At 36.6% G+C, this 20,540-nt stretch overlaps 1 protein-coding gene and 1 pseudogene across 7 annotated transcripts in view; both read left to right on the top strand.

Annotated features, from left to right (window-relative positions):
• TATDN3 (TatD DNase domain containing 3) overlaps positions 1 to 20,540 on the top strand; it is a 31,229-nt gene that overhangs the window by 1,564 nt on the left and 9,125 nt on the right. For 2 of the 7 annotated variants that reach the window (XR_012492927.1, XR_002137868.2), the window contains exons 2-10: positions 316 to 348; positions 1,261 to 1,334; positions 1,546 to 1,630; positions 6,118 to 6,180; positions 7,104 to 7,213; positions 7,373 to 7,428; positions 8,522 to 8,634; positions 11,327 to 11,407; positions 19,894 to 20,272. Coding sequence is in view for 4 of the 7 variants with exons in the window: in XM_019738083.2 (XP_019593642.2) it covers positions 316 to 348; positions 1,261 to 1,334; positions 1,546 to 1,630; positions 6,118 to 6,180; positions 7,104 to 7,213; positions 7,373 to 7,428; positions 8,522 to 8,634; positions 11,327 to 11,407; positions 13,956 to 14,099 (759 nt within the window). In the remaining 3 variants the exon portion in view is untranslated. Of the gene's footprint in view, positions 1 to 315; positions 349 to 1,260; positions 1,335 to 1,545; positions 1,631 to 6,117; positions 6,181 to 7,103; positions 7,214 to 7,372; positions 7,429 to 8,519; positions 8,635 to 11,326; positions 11,408 to 13,955; positions 14,744 to 19,893; positions 20,273 to 20,540 lie in introns of those variants that run through there. The other 5 variants (XR_012492928.1, XM_019738081.2, XM_019738083.2 and 2 more) reach the window with 5 other exon arrangements.
• On the top strand, positions 14,182 to 17,816 carry LOC109450603 (BRISC complex subunit Abraxas 2; annotated as a pseudogene).

Below are 20,540 nucleotides of genomic sequence, written 5' to 3'. Positions count from 1 at the left end.
AATATTTCAGGAAGAAAGGAGTGGACAAGTGAGGAGTTCCTAATGCTGCTGCTGAGGGATAGAATAAGAGGACGGAGAAATGTCCTGTACCTTTCACAATAACAGTTTCTGTTTTAGTGGAGTGGGAACATAAGCCAGCTTTTACTGAGAGAAAGAAAGAATGAACAGAAGGGGTGTCGGTGTAGGCTCTTCACATTCCACTATTGTTCCTTGCCATCATTGTCATTCTTCATGGTGCCTCTACGTTGATATACACAGCCAAAGAGCAATTACTTATTCATCTAAAATAATTGTGATTGCTTACACTTTTTTTAGGATCTGGATGATGTGTTGGAAAAAGCCAAGAAAGTAAGTCAGTATCAATAATTGCCTTGTTTTTGTTTTCCTACTAATTTCAAGCTTGAAATTTCCATACGCTATGTTGATGCTTCAGTAACAAAGTTAATAATCAGTTGCATTTATTGTTTACTATGTACCAGGAACTGAGCCAAGCCCTTTCTGTACATTATCTTGTTTAATGTTTCACAACAACCTTCTGAGGAAGCTACAATTTTTTAGCCAACCATTGCCCATTTTATAGATGAGGAGACTAAGGCCTAGAGATTAACTTGTCCAAAGACACACCACTAGTCAAGTGATGTAGACAAGATAATCTGAATCCAAAACATGTTCTCCAGCCACCATGCTTACCAGCAATATGGTACAGATTAGTTCATCTGTCACTTCTAAAATTAACATTATTCTGAAGATCTTGGAGAAAGTATAAAAGTTTTCTGAAACATTTTGATTTGTTTGGGGAAAAAAATACTAATTTTTGAAAGTGTTTATGAAATTCATTGTAACTAGCATTTCATGGTCTTCCTCAAAAGTGTCTCTCCGAAGTGGTTGCCAGGATGTTTTTACATACAGCCATCTTTCACTATGACAGATCAGTTGGGAGTGTGGGCATTGGAGTTACACAGGCCTAATGATCTTGGGCAAGTTGTTTGACTCCGTCCAGAGTTCTGTCTCGTGATCTATACCATGGGTTACAGCAATGCCTACCTCACAGGGTTGTGTAGATTAAATGAGGTAATATTTATGTTCCCTGAACATAGTACCTGAAACACAGTGAGTACTCAGTGACAGCCTTTCTGATTATATCGATGGAATCTGGATGAACAAGGATAACTGAAAGCACAGAAAACTGTATAACTTTATTTAATTATATTGGATGTATATTGTTTGACACTCTAACTGTTCTATTCTTTTTTGTTTCAGGCCAATGTTATGGCTCTTGTGGTGGTTGCTGAACATTCAGGAGAATTTGAAAAGATTATGCAACTTTCAGAAAGGTGCTACTTCTCATCAAGAACTTAGAGTTGCTAATAAGGATGCAGTTTTGATGTCATATATATATTATCAAAGAGCTTCCATTTTTAAAGACAAGAAAAAAATCATATTAGCATAGCCCTAAAAAAATTCTTTCCTATTTGTTCTTTAGAGTAACATTGTATACTAGGCTAATATCCCTGCTTTCTTTCTTAATTCATTCTACATTTTTAGGTACAGTGGGTTTGTCCTGCCATGCTTGGGTGTTCATCCAGTTCAAGGACTTTCACCAGGAGACCAAAGAAGTGTCACATTAAAGGTAAGAGAGAAAAACAAGAGCCATAAAAAACAATAATACCTTTGACTCAGTAATCCTCTTTCTGATTTGTAGTCTAAGGCAATAATCCAAAATAAGGATCTACTACCTTCTTTCCCAGAGATGTTTGTTGCATCATTATTTGTATTGGTGCAAAAGTAATTGCAGTTTTTGCAGTTATTTTTAACCTTTCAAAACACAATTACTTTTGCACCAACCTAATAGTAGGGAAGATGGGGAAACAGCCCAGACATTCAGAAATAAAAGAATAATTAGTTACCTTGTAGAGTGTTAAATATGCTTTTATAAAAAATGAGGAGGATAAGGTTTATGTAGCAACATGGAAAATGTTTACAGTCTAATGCATGGAGAAAACCTGGATACCAGATGGTTTATTCATTGTGAGTTATGTCACATCAACATATATTCTATAAGGAAAAGACTAGAGAGAAAACACAGAAATGATAGTAGCTGATCTGGTAGAATTATAGGTGACTTGTTTTCACTTTTTTTTAAATCATGTTGTCATATTGCTTTGGCAAAAATGATAAAATATTCAGAAAAAGAAAGATACAAATTCACAGATGCAGGACTGTAAGGGAACAGACAAGTTCAAGTACACAGTAGCTTCTCTGAACGTCAAACCGTCCCTATAGGAGTGCTCTTGATCTATTAAACTGCATCACTTTTATACCCTCTGTAAGAAAGATCCTACCCACAAGAGCTCACTGACTCACAGTAGTCAATATTTCTTATATTTTAGGCGTGTCTCCTGACTCATCGTCAGGGAAATGCAGTTTCTTGAGTGCTTTATTATATAATGCGATCAATAACCCCATTTTGAAGTAGACTTTTTGTTATGTATGAATAAATTAAGCTATAAGACCTATCAATTTTTATAATAATGAGTCTGTATTCCTATATGAGGATACCCCAGGTAGCGCTACCTATTTTGAAACAAAATTACTTTTAATTTACTTCAGGTGAAAATAAATACTTATCTTGTAGCTCTCCTAAGTTGTTGATATGATAAAATTAGCTAAATTGCCAGCGTTACAATTCCCAAAATGTTGGGGATCATAGCAGGACAGCATTTGTTTCATTTATGTAGAGATTTATACTGATAGGTATTCATACAGTTGGTCAATCAAGTGTTTACTGAGCACACTACATTCCAAGCACTATAGAGTAATATCCCCCATGGAAGTTAGATTCTAGATGGGGGCAGACAGACAATCAACAATTAGATGCATGAACAAGGAAACTTTAGGTAGCACTACATGCTTTAAAGACAATAAAATAAGATTGTGTGTCAGGATTGTGGATGCTGGTTATTAGATTGTGTAGTCCAAGAAGGCCTCTCTGAGGTGTTGACATTTCATCTGCAACCTACATGCTACAAAGGAATTGGCCAGGCACAAAGAGGGGTCAGAGTGTTGTAGGCAAAGGAAACAACCAAGCACAAAGGTCCTAAGGTCGGAACAAGCTTGATGTGGTCAAGACAATGAGAGCTGATGTGACTGGAGGGGGTGGAAATACTAGTGATGAGGTCAGAGGGATTGGGTTCACCTCATACAGGGCCTTGTTGGCCTCTAGCAACATCAATGAGGGGTGAGGAGTGACAAGTTGTGGTTTATGTTTTGAAAAGAACCCCTTAGCCGTGATGTGAATCATGAATTTTAAAGGGGAAAAAAGGAAGAAGGAGAATAGATAGAAGGCTATTGCCAAAGTCCCTGTGAGAAACGATGGTAGATCGGACCAGAGTGGTAGCAGTGGAGGTGAAGAGAAGTGGGTGCTTTTGGCATATTTTTAGCATGAGTATAGAACCCACAGGAAGGACTGTTTAACTTACAAAAGTAATTGCACCAACAATATGTAGGTAATTCTAGATTCTTAAAGCAGGTATGAACTCATCAAATCTCAGGATAGCCCTCTGGAAAAGACCAGAAATAGCAGTTGTTTCTGTTTAATTCCTAGATTGCTTAGAGTCCATTCCATAATCTGGTTATCCCATATTGATTAGATTACAACCCTCTAATATGTGGTACAAAGCTAGGTATGTAGTTAGTATTCACTAAATTAACTTAGTTGATAAGATGAAAGTTGCCTCGCAACACCAAGTCTTTTAACGTATTCCTGAATTAGTTCGTTCAATAAAACCAGTCAGGGTTTAGGCCCCGGGAATACTTCAGAGAACCACAATTCCCTGACCACAACTTACTGTTCTCTCCATTTAGCTCCTGTCCCTCCTTGGCCCACTTCACTCATTTCTGTTATATGCCTGACCCCTACTCTAAAGGTTCTAAAGACTAAACATTTTCTTTAATCAAAAATCTATTGTACTTGTGCATCTGAGACTAATAAAAAAAAAATCTATTGTAATTGTTTAAAATCATTCAGAACAAATTTTCTCTCCTTTCCTTTTGCACTCTTCCTTTCTTCCCTCTTTCCTCCTTCCTGTTTTCCTTCTCTCTTCCCTTCTTTCAGCAGAATAATGGAAACAGCATGGGTTTTGAAGTCAGAGAGAGCTGGCCTACTGGCTTCTGTGATCTCTGGCACTTTACTTAACTTTGCCAAGTCTCAATTTCCTCATTTGTAAATCGTGAATAATTATATACTAGTAGTATTCCCAATCATAGGGTATAGGATCTTGAAAAACCCCATAATAGAAACACTAGCTGGTAAGAAACTTGAGACCTTATGGAGGAAGTAGGTCTAGAATGAAAGTCAGAAATAGACCTGTGAATGTCCTTAAAACTATTTTTATATCTATTAAAATAAGACCACACACAGATATATTTACACATGTTAACTTAGTCATATGAATTATATTAATTTCTATTTGCTATCTTTGACTTGCCAGAAACTTCCAGATTATTTCATAAGGAGTTGGAACAATGTCATTGTGAATCTGTTTTGCTTTTATCAAGGATAATATATATTCCCAGAAGCATGTTTTCTCCTATATCTGGTCTTCATCCAACTGTGCAACTTCTTTCTGATGAAGACTTTCTAGGTGTCAGAAATTTCCTGGCTAATCTTTCCAATTTCTCCAAGAGACACAAAGTAGTTTGGATGTTTGGTATGGAAAAAGCTTTGCCTGACACTGTTTAACCTACTCAGCTATTGTCAGACACCTTCTGTGATACCCAGGGTTATATACTATTAGCTTCTCATGACAATGTCAATTCCTCTTCATTGATTTACTAGAATGTATTTCTAAGGCCTCGATTTACTCTCCCTCATCTTCTTTTCTCTTGAGGCACAATTGTAAAGTCTGCTCCTGTTTCTCTACCATCTGTTTTACCTCCCTTTTCTCAATTCTTCCTCGTTCTGATTATCCTCCTTAGAAGTACCTTGCAATTTACATATCCTGAGACTAAAATCCTCAAAGTAGTTTAAAAGATTTCTAGAAGCAAATTTTCCATGTATTTGTCTTCCCCTTGCCTTACAAGAGAACCCTCACAGGGCAAATTCTCTAAGTGGAAATACTAATATCATGGAAATAATGGTACACAGTTACTTCAATGGTTGACAAACAAGCATCTATGTGATATTTAGTGTTTATATTGTTAACCTTTAGGACAAAGCTAGGCCAAGCAGTATTATAAAGATGAAATTGATGGGGCGGCTGGATGGCTCAGTTGGTTAGAGCACGAGCTCTTGACAACAGCATTGCCACTTCGATTCCCACATGGGCCAGTGAGCTGCGCCCTCCACAACTAGATTGAAGATAACGAGCTGTCGCTGAGCTTCCAGAGGGGCAACCGGATGGCTCAGTTGGTTAGAGTGCGAGCTCTCGACAGCTAGGTTGCCGGTTCAATTCCCATGTGGAATGGGGGTCTGTGGCCCCTGCAACTGAAGATTGAAAATGGCAACTAGACTGAAGCTCGGCTGCACCCTACACAACTAGATTGAAGGACAATGACTTGACTTAGAGCTGATGGGTCCTGGAGAAAAACACTGTTCCCCAATAAAATAAAAATTTAAAAAAATAGAAAAAAAGAAAGAACATTAAAAAAAAAAAGGTGAAATCGGTGAAAATAGTGCAAAGGATGTATGAGATTATTACTATTATGAACTCACAAATCATTAGTACCCTAAGAGGAGAAGATAACATAAGGCACTCCCAAAACTCACAAAGGTGGCTTTCTTCTCTCTTGCTCAGGCAGTCAGCCAATTCAAATCCATCCTCCCAAATGCCAGGCAATGCCTCCTCAATAGAAGGAAGTGTTTAAGTGGGAATCTTCATAAACAGTTATGTTCTTATAACCCGAATGGGTGTGGGATGTTACTACTCAGATTCCCAGATGGGAGAAGTACTCACCGTTAAGAAGGATGACTATTCCTAGTTCCTCACCTGGGTAAAAGAATTGAATGTGTGCAAAGGACCCAGGGCAGCATGGTGCCTGGCATATAATAGGTGTTTACAAAATATCAGTTTCCTTCTCCTTCTATTTTAACAAATATATATATTTTTTTTCTCCCAGGATTTGGATGTAGCTTTGCCTGTTATTGAGAATTATAAGGATCGATTGTTGGCAATTGGAGAGGTAAACACTCATTAGCTGATCAAATGACTTCTAATCCAGACTTTCATATGGTATATGACATAATCCTTTATTCGTTATTAGTGATTGTAACTGACTTGGATAATTATGTTCACCTTGTTCAGCTGAATAATAATTTGTTGATACTTCATCAATAAGCAAAAGAGCTTGGGGATGAAACAGCAGAAAGCCTCACCAAAGGCTTCTGTTAATACTTTATTAGCATTTCTATATGCTTTGCTCTGATTTTTTTTTTTCTCAATATAGGTCATCTCTACATAAGTTAAAATAGTATATACCAACATACTTTAAATAGGCTAGAGTTTGTAATTAAAAAACATGTTTTGTTAAATAATTTTACAGTTGTAAAACATTTTTATCACTTGGTAATAAATTATACTTCTAATTAAAGATAAAGGTAAAAGATAAGAATAACAATTAAATTCAACATATAGATTATAGCAATGCATGCGAAAATAGTATCAAGAGAAGCAGACATTTATCATCTTTACTGTCCAATGTGATAATCATATGCAGCTGTTGAGCATTTGAAATGTGACTGGTCCAAACTGCGATGTGCTATAAGTATAAAACACCGAAGACTTTAAAGTTTTAGCACCTCAAAGAAAGAATGTAAAATAATAACTTTTATATTGCTTATGTGTTGAAATAATAATGTATTATTATATAATAATAATGATAATGTTTTGGACATGTTAGGTTAAATCAAGTATATTATTAAAATTAATTTCACCTGTTTCTTGTTAGTGTTTAATGTGGCTACTAGAAAATGTAACGTTATATATATATGTGGCTTGCATGTATGGCTCCCATTATATTTCTCTTGGACAGTACTGCTCCATAACATGTCTTATGGGGTTCATTAAACCATAAAAATGTAATTCTGTTTTATTTTTCTGTTATAGGTGGGACTAGATTTCTCCCCTAGATTTGCTGGCACTGAAGAGCAGAAGGAAGAGCAAAGACAAGTCCTAATCAGACAGGTCCAACTCGCCAAAAGACTCAATTTGCCTTTGTAGGTTAATTAATTTTTATATTAATAGCTATAGAGCACATTCAATAATGATTCTTTTGAAATGGAGCTCTACATTTCTTTTTCTCTAAATTACTTGAATAGAACAAAGATAATATTACCAGATTAAATACTGAAAAGGAATTTTTTGTTGTTAAACAGAAATGTTCACTCACGTTCTGCTGGAAGACCCACCATCAGCCTCTTAAATGAGCAAGGTATTCAGTTAGGTTCCTAAGATAAATGTGCCTAAATGTTTAAGTTTGGCAATTCCAATCCATATTCTCATAGAACAAGCCATGTTTTAATTTGATTTCTTAAAGGAAGGGAAATGAGGCAAGGATAAAGGTCGAAATCAACTAAGGTGATTTTGCAAGTTAGCCAACTGTTTACAAGGTTTTCAGTGTGATTGTGATATTTATCAGGAGGATAAAGCAAATGAAAAATTGGATCAAGTAATTTTATTTCTAAAGTAAAAATATACCTTATAGCATTACTTTTCAAACTTTTTAAAGTGCCATCCACGGTAAGAAATGTAATTTGAACTCAGTGTATGCACACATATACTTTTTTTTGGTATTAAGACTTTATTTTGAGACTCAGTATATATACACATACAGAAACAGACAAAAGTTTAAGAAGCAGTACATCTATGTGTGTGTAGTGTGTAGTGTGTGTGTCTACTAAATTGATTTCATAGCTCACTGATGGTTATAACCCACTAATGGTCACACCTGCCATTCGAAAAACGGTATCAAATAGTACAGTAAATGTAACTGCCCACAACTAGAAAGCATTGTATTTCTCAGTGATGAGTATTGAACCCTTTTGGAATCACTGAGAGCATGATTTTCATGTAGGCTGGGCAGCCACCCTTTAAGGAGTGGAGGTGATTTCATGAAGCTAACTCTGACTATGCAATTTCGTGAGTCATTTAGCTCCTCATTTCTTCTTCCGCTAGCATTCTTGCCAAGAACTATTTGCTTAAAAACCTCCTATTAGAAGCAATAATTTGATAGTTCATAAACTTCTAGAAAATATTTGATGGTGTAGGAAGATTAAATAATTGTTTAAAAATAGTATTTCAATATTATTTAATAATTTTATTCTGAAGATTCAGAATTACTATATTTTTATTCTACTGTTTGAACACTACATTTATCCACCCTGTAGAAGTCATAGAACCTCATCTTTATATCAGAATGACCAACATTTACTTAAAATTTTTTATCTTTGTTCAATTTGATTAATGGAAAAAGCTCTCATTAAGGAAATAAAGTGGAACTCTGATTTATCTTTTATTTTTGAGAGGTGCTGACAAAGTGCTGCTACATGCATTTGATGGTCGGCCATCGGTAGCCATGGAAGGAGTAAAAGCTGGGTACTTCTTCTCAATTCCTCCTTCTATCATAAGAAGTGGACAGGTAAATTCTTTCATTAAACCTCATCTTACACTGTGTGAAATACATTTTAAAATATGAGCTTTTATTACATACTTGTGATACTAGTCTAGTTACATTACAAAAATTAGTCTTAGGTCCCTGCCTCCTTATGCCAATATCATACTATCATGATGACGTTAGATTACAGTAGGTTGAAATCAGGTAGTAGGAGAATTCCAGTTAGCTCTTAATTTTCAAAATCATTTTGTCTATTCTAAGCTCTTTGCTTTTCCATCTGTATTAGAATCAGCTTAATGATTTCTACAGAAAGAAAGCTGGCTGGGATTTTTATTGGAGTTACATTGAATCTTTAGATCAGTTTGGGGATAATTGATAGGAACACTGTATCTTTTTAGTTCTTTGATTTTGCTCATCAATGTTTTATCATTTTCATGTTTTTTAATTCTATTTTAAATTGTACTGGTTTTAAAATTTTAGTTATCAATTATTCATTGCTATTATATAGAAATACAATAGATTTTTATATATTTAAATTTTATCAAGTGACCTTGCTGAATTACTCATTAATGCTAGTAGAGTTTTATAGATTTTTGTATGTTTTTCAGGATTTTTTTGTGTAGAAAATCATGTCATCTTTGAATAAAGATAGATTTCTTTTTCCTTTCCAATATTTATTTGTTTTTCTTGCCTTATTTCACTGAATACAGCTACCAGTAGAATGTTGGATACAAGTAGTAAAAGCAGACACTCTTACCTTTTTCCTGATCAAGGGAAAACATTCATTAAGTATGATATTAATTGCAGGTTATTCATATATGCCTTTTTATTGGGTTAAGGAAGTTTGTTCAGTTTCTAGTCTACTGAGAGTTTTTAATCAAAAATGGATATTGGATTTTGTCAAATGCTTTTTCTGTATCTACTGCGATGACCATACAGTTTTCTTTTTTTGGCATGTAAATTATATTGATTGATTTTCTAATGTTGAACCAACCTTGCATTTCTAGGGTAAATTCTACTTGATCATGATATATTATCCTTTTTATAGTTTCTTAAGATATAAACTTAGATTATTCATTTGAAGCCTTTCTTGTCTTTTAATATAAACATTTAATGTTATAGTTGCATTAGCACTAACCACTTATAGTTACAATCCACAAATTTTAACATATGCTGTATTTTCACTTTCTTTCAGTTCAAAATGTTTTTTAATTTACCTCGTGATTTCTTCTTTGACCATGCAATTATTTAAAAGTGTATTGTTTAGTTTCCAAATACTTAGTAATTTTCCTGTTATCTTTTCATTACTGATTTCTACTTTATTTCTGCTGTGTCCAGGAAACATACATTGTATGATTTTAATTCTTTTAAATTTGTTGAGGTTTGTTTAATGGCCTATCTTGGTGAAGAGAACATACACACTTAAAAACAATGTGTATTCTGCCATTGTAGGGTGGAGTGTTCCGGAAATGTCAATTGATTGTCCAAGATTATTTTTATTTTTCCTACTTTCGTCATTTGTGGATAAATTTCTTATTTAGTAGTAGTAATCTTTAGCTGTGGTATGTTCCTTTTTCAAAACTAAAATACTTTTTTTTCTAGTTTTAAAGATAATATTTGTATGTTATAGAAAATTGAAACACTTCAAAAAAAGAATAAATTTCGTCAACTCAGATCCTATCACTCAGAGACAATCATTGTTAACATTGAGTAAGATAAAATAAGAACCTTATTCTTTTTGTTTTGAGTCAGCTTCATGGATATCTATTCGTGTCAATAAATAGGACCTACTTCATGTTTAAAATGAGTCCATAATATTTCATAATAGGGATGCACCATTATTTAAGCATTACCTCAAGGAAAAGTTAGGCTGTTTCTAATTTTTTACTGTTATAAACAGTGCTTCAGTGATACCTTTGCACATCCACAAACACACCTGTATACTTGTACAGTTATTCTCTATAAATGGAATCACTGAGGAAAGAGTATACATTTTTAAATTTTTGGTTAAATTGTCACATTCCTTTCAAGGAAGTTTACACAAGTTTCGCCTTTATGTACCAACAGTCCACAAGCATACCTATTTCTGTGCTTTTGAAATTTTAATCTTAAAATAATTTATTATAACACTATTCCACTTTGCATCATGTGACTCTTTCCCATTTTTTACTTTGAAAGTGCAGTGGCAGCAAAAGAATTATGTTCTTGGTATAAAACTCATTGAGTTAATTGCAATCCTTATAATCCAGACAGAAAATCATAAATAAGAAAATAAAACCATCTACCACCCAATCTAAAATTTAAAATGTGCATATGAACTTTGAATTTATAAACTAAAGCCTTGAGTGATTTCAAGTAAATGGTTGAAAGAAATATTGAGTGTGGTGATGGTGGAGAAACAACAGAAGTCTCTGAGATCTTGCATTGGGCTAGTGATACCAGATGTTTGGCTTTCTTGCAGGGTGTACCCCCTTTTATGTTATCGGTAACTACTCCTTGGGTCCCTGGAATCTTTGAATAATTTTGGGTAATGAATGTTTCTGTTTAAATGTGTTAGTAGCAGAATGATGAGAACATCATGAATATTTATTAATTGAACATTCAAGCATGAATTTTAAGGAAGAGTAGAATGCATTGGCATATGGGTTTAATGCTCTTTTTTTATATTTTTATTTCTCATGTTTTAAACTCACTAGCTTTCTCTTTTCTCTCTAAGAAGCAGAAACTTGTGAAACAGTTGCCTTTAACTTCAATTTGCTTAGAAACAGATTCACCTGCACTAGGACCTGAAAAACAGGTAAATGATTTTCTGATTTCTATAATATTTAGATTGTATCTTTCATTTGAGCTATTTTCAATTTAGCTGTGTTTCTCATTACAGTGTAAATACAGTGAAATCCTATTTTAATGCTAGGTTGAGAGGTTATATTAATTTCGGGTCTTTCCTAAATAGTTATTGTGCCCCAGGAAATATTTTTGATATGGGCCATTTCCTAATTTATGTAGTAACAAGAGCCAGACCAGTGTAGCAAAAAGCTCCATGTCTTAGAGTCAGAAAGACCTGGATTCAAATCCTGTCTCTGCTACCCATTAGCTGTCTGACTTTAGGCAAGTTATTAACCTGTCTGAAACTGTTTCTTTATTATAAAATGTGGGCAAAAGAATAATTAAATACTTCAAAACATTATAGTAAGAATTAAATGAAACAATGTATATGAAAGTGCCTAGCAGTGCTGGTATATATTATATGCTCAATAAATGTTTATTTTTTCTCTTAATTAGCATAATGAAGTTCTCTTTCTTTCAGTATAAGCATTGATACAGTCATAGATTTGTTTATATGATCTTTACTGTACATCTTGTTACTGTGGGCCACAAAGAATTGTATTTTAAATATTGCTACTGTTTTGAATTATAATTTTCTGAAAGGAAGCACCAGTATCTGCTTTATTCGCTTTGGACAGTGCCTATTTCAGTCACCTCCCAATGTGTAGCTTACTCAGTGCCCTGACTGCCCACCAGGTCTGTCTCCATGCCTTCCAGATTCAGAGGTCTGGCACTGAAGAGTCAGAGGTTTGGGAGCAGTCATGATGAGATTGTTAATAAGCTATGATTATTTGTGATTGCAATGTGAATTTTGCTCGCTAATGACCAATTAGTTACATATTTTTATAAACCAGATCCTGTAAGAATATAGAAGGCAGAGGAGTGAGAAAACAGAGGATCATGAGTCCAGTTATTTGTTTGTTTGTGTGTTGGACAGAATGGTACAGAATTGCCTTCCTGATTGATGTAAAATAGAAGGAAAAGAACCTAGCACTTTCCTCCCTAAGCATTAGAAATTAATTTCAAATGCTGTTGTAACCCAGTTTTATATTTGTGTTTAGTCCATTTGATAAAAATTGTGAGTTTCTGGCATAGTGCCTTGCACATAGTAGATACTCAAAAATATTTATGAATCAATGAAATTTTTAGTTGAATATGCTTTTTGTTAAGTAAAATGTGTTTGTTCTAGAAAATTAGAAAACACAGACTATCATAAACAAGAAAATAGAACTGTCTCCCACTGTAAGGTTACCACTGTAGTGTGGTGGTTCAGAGCATAAACTGATGCCAGATTGCACAGGTTGAAGCCTCAGGCAGGCTGCTCGCTAGCTGTGTAGGATCCCTTCTCACCTATAAAAAAGGGACGCTAATGATAATAGTACACATCTCAGAGTTGTTTTGAAGAGTAAATAAGAAATTCCATGAAAAGCTTAGAACAAACCCTCACCTACAGTAAGCACTAAGTAAATGCAAGTATTTATGTCCTTCCAGACATTTTATATCTGTATATGTACATGTAACATATTTTTCACAAAACTAGGATTAGCCTGAACACATCATTTCACAACTTGCTTTTTTGTGGTAGACATCTGAATATGTCAATAAATATACTTTTTCTCATCGTGTTTAATAACTGCATAATATTCCAGTGTGTGAATACCATAATATATTTAACTTGATATTGTGATTTTCAACACAGTATTGTAAACACTATGATGAACGTCTTTCAACATAAATCTTGGTGCACATTTTTTATGGTTTTCTTAGGCTTTGTTATCAAGGTTATTTTTCTTAACCTTAACAGTTATTTTATGCCTCTGAACATTATCATCCTGAGTAGATGACTTAATAATAATGTAATTCACCTTAATAATCACAATAATAATATATTTCACCAAGTCTAAATGATTGTAGATGCACCACTGTTTTGTGACCATAAGAAAGAAAAAATCTGCCAATTATACTATGGCATGCCAGTGAATGTTACTAAAATATACATATCAATTACAGAGATGTTGAAATAGGGGGAAATGCATCTTAGAATCAGTGAAATACTGGTACATGAGCTATTTAGTCTCCCAGACACACGATGGCGTTTCTTGAATCAAACTGTAATGCAGCCTGTGAGGTGAAGAGGCCAAGCAGCAGAGCCGTGACCTGTACAAGCGCTCAGTTAAGCGCCAGGCCAAGGATAGTGAACCCATCAGTCACGCGGGTCACCGAGTGCCCGCAGTTTGCAGACTGCTTCATTTGCTAAGTGTTGGGACCTCAATGTTAATACCCCAGGGCTCTTCTCAAGAGCAGCACAGACTTACAGTGAATGTTGTAGCTGTACTCTTAAGCTGAAGTTCAGGACCTTCTCCCCAGCCTCGCTTCCCGCCCTCCTCCCCACCCACCATAAAAAATCAAAAGAGCTCATAAGTTTTTACCAATTAACTGTCTCTGTTTATCTGCAGTCTCCAAGGATTGCTTCTCTTGATAGTCATGTTTGATTTAGTGTCTACTTTGTTCTGTTTCAGGTACGGAATGAGCCCCAAAACATTTCCATTTCAGCAGAATACATTGCCCAGGTGAAAGGGATCTCAGTGGAAGAAGTTACAGAAGTGACAACACAGAATGCATTGAAACTGTTTCCCAAGCTTCGCCACCTGCTACAGAAATAGCTTCAAAACCAAATCAACTGTAGAGGGCAGCATTTGAGAAAAAGAAATGTTCTGATTAGGAGTCTGAACTGGGATTTCCATCATGGCGGCTTTCATTTCGCGCTACACCTTCAGCGCTGTGTGTTTCCACAGCGCCGTCAGCAATGCCGACCATGAAGGATTTTTGCTGGGAGAGGTAAGACAAGAGGAAACCTTTAGCATCAGTGACTGACAAACCAGCAACACAGAATTTCTGCAAGTAATTGAAATCCATAACCATCAGCCTTGTTCAAAACTTTTTAGTTTTTATGACTATGTAAGCAAAGTTAACGAAGAGAGTTTGGACAGGATTCTTAAAGATCGGAGAAAGAAAGTTATTGGGTGGTACAGATTCCGGCGAAACACGCAGCAGCAAATGTCGTACAGAGAGCAGGTTCTCCACAAGCAGCTCACCGGCGTCCTCGAGGCGCCCGACCTCGTCTTCCTGCTCTTCAGCTTCATCTCCACCGCCAACAACTCCACTCACGCTTTAGAATACGTTCTCTTTAGACCAAATCGAAGGTATAATCAAAGCATATCCCTTGCTATTCCCAACCTCGGCAACACCAGCCAGCAAGAGTACAAAGTATCTTCAGTGCCAAATACTTCTCAAAGTTATGCCAAAGTTATTAAAGAACATGGTACTGACTTTTTTGACAAGGATGGAGTAATGAAAGACATCAGGGCGATTTATCAGGTTCACAGTGCACTTCAGGAGAAAGTGCAGGCAGTGTGTGCAGATGTGGAAAAGAGTGAGCGAGTTGTTGAATCTTGTTAGGCAGAAGTGAACAAATTAAGAAGACAAATCTCTCAGAGGGAAAATGAAAAGGAACAAGAAAGAAGATTGCAGCAGGCGATGATAAGCAGACAGGTGCCGTCTGAAAGTCTGGAAGCAGCAGTCAGCCCTCGGACGCCCTATTCTGGGTTTGCAGCTGAAGGTAGAAGTTCACTTGGAGATGCAGAGACCTCTGATCCTCCTCCCCCTTATTCTGATTTTCACCCAAACAATCAGGAAAGTACTTTGAGCCATTCTCGCATGGAAACTAGTGTCTTTATGCCTCAACCTCAAGCTGTGGCCTCTTCAGTTATGCTTCCAGCAGTGCCCGACTGAAGTATCCTGGAAGTGGAGCAGACCTTCCTTCTTCCCAGAGAGCAGCTGGAGACAGTGTTGAGGAATCTGACGACAGTGATTATGAAAATTTGATTGACCCCACAGAGCCCTCTAATAATGAATACTCACAGTCAAGAGACTCGACCCATGACACATCCCGACCCATGACACATCCCGACCCATGACACATCCCGACCCATGACACATCCCAATGGGGGCTCCAAGAATACTCAGACCTCCCAGATTTAACCAACCAAAAGAAACTCTCCACTTGGCACTGTTTTCTTAATCGCTTATTGAGAGAGTTCTTTGAGGACTTACTCTGGGGGGAGAACTGCTTTCTCGGATCCCGGGGTTCCCCAGAGAGCCCTTGGGCACAGAACCTGGAGGGGCTGCACATCCCTGGGGTCTCATCTGCGGACGTGGTGGCAGGTGTCACGACAGAATCATTAAGATAATCAAATTGTCCTAATTCTGGTGCGATTCATGGATGTACTGGTAAATTTAGGCAGAGTGAAACTTATCAAAGTAGTTTCTGTTCTTTAAAATAAATTGGAAATTAGAGACTAAGCACAATTAGTCTATAAATGTTCTAGAAATCAAAAGCCTCTTGCACTATCATGCCTTGAAATTTACTTTTTCAAAGGGAAACAAGTTTAGCAGCAGCCTTCAAAGAAGCTTCTTTCTATGATGAGCCAAATTCATCTTTGCCAGAAAAGAAATTTTGGTAATTCCAAGAAGCCTGATTGGAACAAATCGGATATACCTTCTCTTGTCTGCATGACTTTGTGAGATCAAAAGAGAGGGCTTTGTTTCAACTTTTTTCTACTAGCCTGATATGTATTGTCACTTAAAAAGGGTTGCCTTTAAAAAAAAAAAAAAAAGTAGAAATGCTAATTACCAGTAAGTAATCATCCAAATAAGTATGTCATAAAATAAATTACTTGTTTTTCTTTTGTGGAATTACAGTGACTGCTATGTTGCAGTAACCACATATATGGTCTCTGGTCTGGAGGCTTAAATGAAGGACACACAGCAGTGGGTAACAGAAAGGAGTCATGTGCCAGGCCTGAGTTTTATGATGGACAGATTCCAGACACTAGATTTAGCTGAGTTCATACGTAAGGGATATAACTCATTCAGATCTTCTGACAAAGCCTAGTGTTAGTTTTATTTGTGGAGGAAAGACATTTAATAAGCTGTTTGAGGATCTTGGTGAATAAAGACTCATTTTAAATCAGAATAACCATACTTATTTTTTTTTTTAAGTTGCCATTTGGAGGATAATTGTGGAATGTGTAGAAATTTCCGGTTGGGATATCCTTATATTTTTATTTAATTACTGCTTGTTTTCTAGTTTTGCCCAGAATGTGTGAAACCACTAAAGACTTCCTTGAGCATTTAGGCTATTGGTTTGGAAATGACAGGACCGACCGTTTTTATGTGGAGGTCAGCCCCCCAAGTTAATGCTTTGGAGTAGAACTGCCTTTCCTTTGGACTAGTGAAAACTGGGAAGAATAAGGAAGTTGTCAAAGAGGTGTAAACCAGGTTCTGAAAAAGTAGTTTCATTTTATAGGAGGAAAGTTGACTCACTGAGCTCCAGTTCAAATACTAAACTAGACAGTCTAATATGGACTAAAAAATGAAATGCTGAAACTGCTGTTCTTTCCATTAGCCCCTCTGTGGGGTCCGTATTTCATTCCTCTCCCAGTTTTGTTGGTCTTCTACTACTGCCATTTGGTTTGAAATGTTGCAGACCTCTTTATCTGCAAATGTGTTCCCGTCTTATCAGCTGCCTACTAGCAGCTTCAGCACCATTGTGAATTTACTTTTTTTTTTAAATGCCATCACCATCTCCTCTGTTCATATTTTGACATTCAGGAATATATTTTTATTTTTATGCCATACTGAAACCTACAATGTATATCGGACAAAGCAGTTAAATGTGACAATAAAAACTTATTTAATTAAAAAAAAAAAGAGTCTGAACTGAAGAAACCACTACACAGGGATATAGAAGGCTATAATTTTAGAGAAATATTTCTCTTAGAAATAAAACTGGGCTTGGGTCCTGAAACCCTGGATTCTAATTCTACCTTGTGCTGCTTTTCAATTAACGAGTCCTCGCAGGAGATGGGGAAACACTGCTGTTTCTTAACTTGCCCCATTAAATAGAACCACCACATGAACGGAAACCATTTCTTCTGGCAAGAGTGGCTCCGGCAGGTAAGAAACAAGCAGTCCTGGGATGGCATTGAATAGGATAAAGTTTGATCCTTCACCACCTGACTTACTTCTCATAGGAGTTATCCAATGAAAAGAGAGCATCGAGTTTCTTACACTATCAAAAATCTTCTCTTTTCTGGGCTTATAAAATCGAACTGTTAGTACTTTGAGTTATTTTAAGAGAAAAATGTACAAGGTTTTCATATTGATCTTAGATTTAGACTTATGAGACCAGTGGTTTATATAATCACCATTAAATGCCAAGCCCAAAAGTTTAGTTAATAATTGATTTTAATTTCCAGTGTGAATTTTGTCACATTTTTAAAACGTAAATTGCTTTATTAAAAATACATCTGACTGTTTTTGCATGCGGTAAAATTTTGTATTTTGAAGTTTCAAAAATCTTAGGTATAAAAAACACCGTAGGTATAAGAAGAGTTCTGTAGATGGATGGAGGTAATGTTAACACAACAGTGTAAATGCCCTTAATGCCACTGAGCTCTACACTTAAAAATTATTAAGATGGTAAATTCTATGTTATATGCATTTTACCACAATTAAAAAAAATGTTATGTGTAGTTTACCAGGTGTTGTGAGCCATACCAAAAACAAATATTTTTTACATCTTATAAGAAGGCCCTGCCCCCAAGCTGAAGGGCAAAAAGGGCTTTTTTCCGCCACCCTGAGCATATGGTGACCTTCCTTACTAAAGGAAATTTAGTTTCTTATTCTGGTTCTCATCTTTTTTTATTCTAGTAAGCATCAAATGAAATTGTATCATTCTTTTTTAAAAAAGAAAAATATCAGCCCTTTTCTTTCATTATTATGCATCCAAGCGCTCATTTTATCGCTGGGCTGCTCGCTCGCTCTTGCTCACTACTTGTCTACTCATACTTCTTGCTCTTTCATCCTTTTGATTGAATACTTCAAAGCAGCATATGTGAACTGACATTTCATTTACATGATCTGAGTAAGTTAGAAAGCGTTTCCAGAGACTGTTTTATGCTTCTTAGAGCTTAGTATTTCAAGCATAAGCAAATCTCGCTGTCCTTTTTAAATTATGAGAAAGGCTGTGCTAATGATTGCAAAATAAATCAAAAAGATAGACTGGAAAGAGATTAGATAATACAGGGATTATCAGTGTTACAAGTTTAAATATAAATCTCCCAGCAAGAACATCCAAGTAGGCCCTCCTAATTCCAAAACAAGCATCTCTCTAAAAGAGATGACTCCTTTGGTGACCAGCAGTCTGAGTGGTATTTAAACTTGGGATGTTAAAAATGGTACAAATAGCTTCTCATTTCCTAATTTATTTGTGTAACATAATAAATACAGAGAACCATGCATAGCATGTAAGTGCCGAAAGTGTTAGAAGTCTGATGTCCTCTGTATGGGACTTTTCTGTGAACTACTTCTGAGGCTCAAGTAATTTAAATAAATTGTATAAATTCTTAGAGCTAATGTGTGATACATTTAGAATTACAATCCCCGACTTCCATTTCTGCACTGTTTTCCAAATATCACAGTCCCTTCCAATCCGATCTCTGCATTCGCTGAAGTAACATCCTTCAAAAGCCATCTTTACGGTATTACAAATCAAGAACTATGAATTTGAGTGGGTAGGCAGTAACTGAGGGAAGCAATAGGAGACAGAAGGGGTCTTAAGATTCGTATAATTGGACATCTGACTGTTTTTTGGCCATTCTTTCGGGGAATCCTTTACCTTATTAAAAAGAGCCCACTTCTCACTCTAGAAGCCAAAAATGCCAGGCAATCACTTTCCAGCCTTTCTTGCAACCAGGGTACTGAGAATATGACCCACCGTTGATTTTGAATGAAATCAGTCACAAGAAGAAGCCAGGACTGAACTGACTCCGTTCTGGTGAGGGCGCATAGTATGGCAGTATTCAGAGTCCAGCCTGGTGAGGTTGGCAGTGTTAGCTGCAGGGTCTGCGACTCTGGCTGTGGGAAAAGAGTCTTTATGCTTCTAGTTCCGTGGTATGAATTTGATTTTTTCAACCCTTCTGGAGATTTTACAAACAATCCAATATCCTTCAGTAAATTCATTTTCTTCTTAACCAAATTTAGTTTGCTTTCCTTGCATCTTTAAGAAGCCTGATTGATGAGGAAATTGATACCCTGAAGCAGTTGTCATCAAGAGACGCTTAGGGAAATGAAGGCAGGAAGAGAAGGAGATCTGGGACTCACAGAGCCCGGAGAGCTTTCCAGGCAGCAAAAGCCCAATTACTTTTCAGGGATAAGACATTGGCAGTCCCTAGCAGATGGTGATCAATGTTGTGAAAGCATTTTAAAGTGACATTTTGATGGCAAGAAGGATGCGTGTTGATTTGGGGGCATTTCAAGGGGTATGCTGCAATGAACATTTCCATTCTTTTTCTCCACTTTTCCTGTATTTGTGGAATCTCTTACGTTATGAAGCGGAGCTCATCGTCCAGTCCGTGTGGCTCCTCCTTTTGGACATGTGTGCAGTGCCAGCAAAGAAACGCGTCCCCCCACCCACCATGACGTGCAGGACCCTCTCCAGGGAAGAGGCATGGGACATTGGTAGCTTCAGTAGCAATGGCGGGCCATGCTGGAGTATCTTCTACGTACCAGGGATGTCACAGGAAGCCTTCCTGCAGGCAGGCATTAATGGCCTTGACTTGGGAGCTCACCTGCAGACAGCTCTGCAGGGAGCCAGAGCAAAAAAGAGCAAAGTGCCCATGCCTACGTGTTTACTGAGGGAACAGGTGCATCAACATACCTGAAACACTCCCGGGACAGGTGGAGGAGTTGGCTGGACTTCTTGCAATTTCAGGTAGGGTCAGAGTCCAAAATACATAGTTTTGTGACTTTCGAATTTCTGGTTTTAGCCCAAGGCTGTTTAAAGTATACAGAGGGGGACAAAGTAGAAACACCTAACCAAGAGGAGAAGGGGTTGGGGGAGGGAAGGCTTCCAGGAGAAGGTGGTATTTAAACTGAAAGTAGCCAGGAGAAGGGGGCAAGAGAATAGGGTGGAAAACCACGAGTAGTTCCATAAAACCAGAGGTGCGTGGGGGAGGACGTAGGAGGGGATTACAGAGAAG

The sequence above is a fragment of the Rhinolophus sinicus genome, linkage group LG17 (assembly GCF_036562045.2).
Source record: "Rhinolophus sinicus isolate RSC01 linkage group LG17, ASM3656204v1, whole genome shotgun sequence".
Taxonomy (NCBI): Eukaryota; Metazoa; Chordata; class Mammalia; order Chiroptera; family Rhinolophidae; genus Rhinolophus; species Rhinolophus sinicus.
The sequence above is the reverse complement of the archived record's forward strand: the minus strand, read 5'-3'. Positions and strand labels throughout refer to the sequence as shown.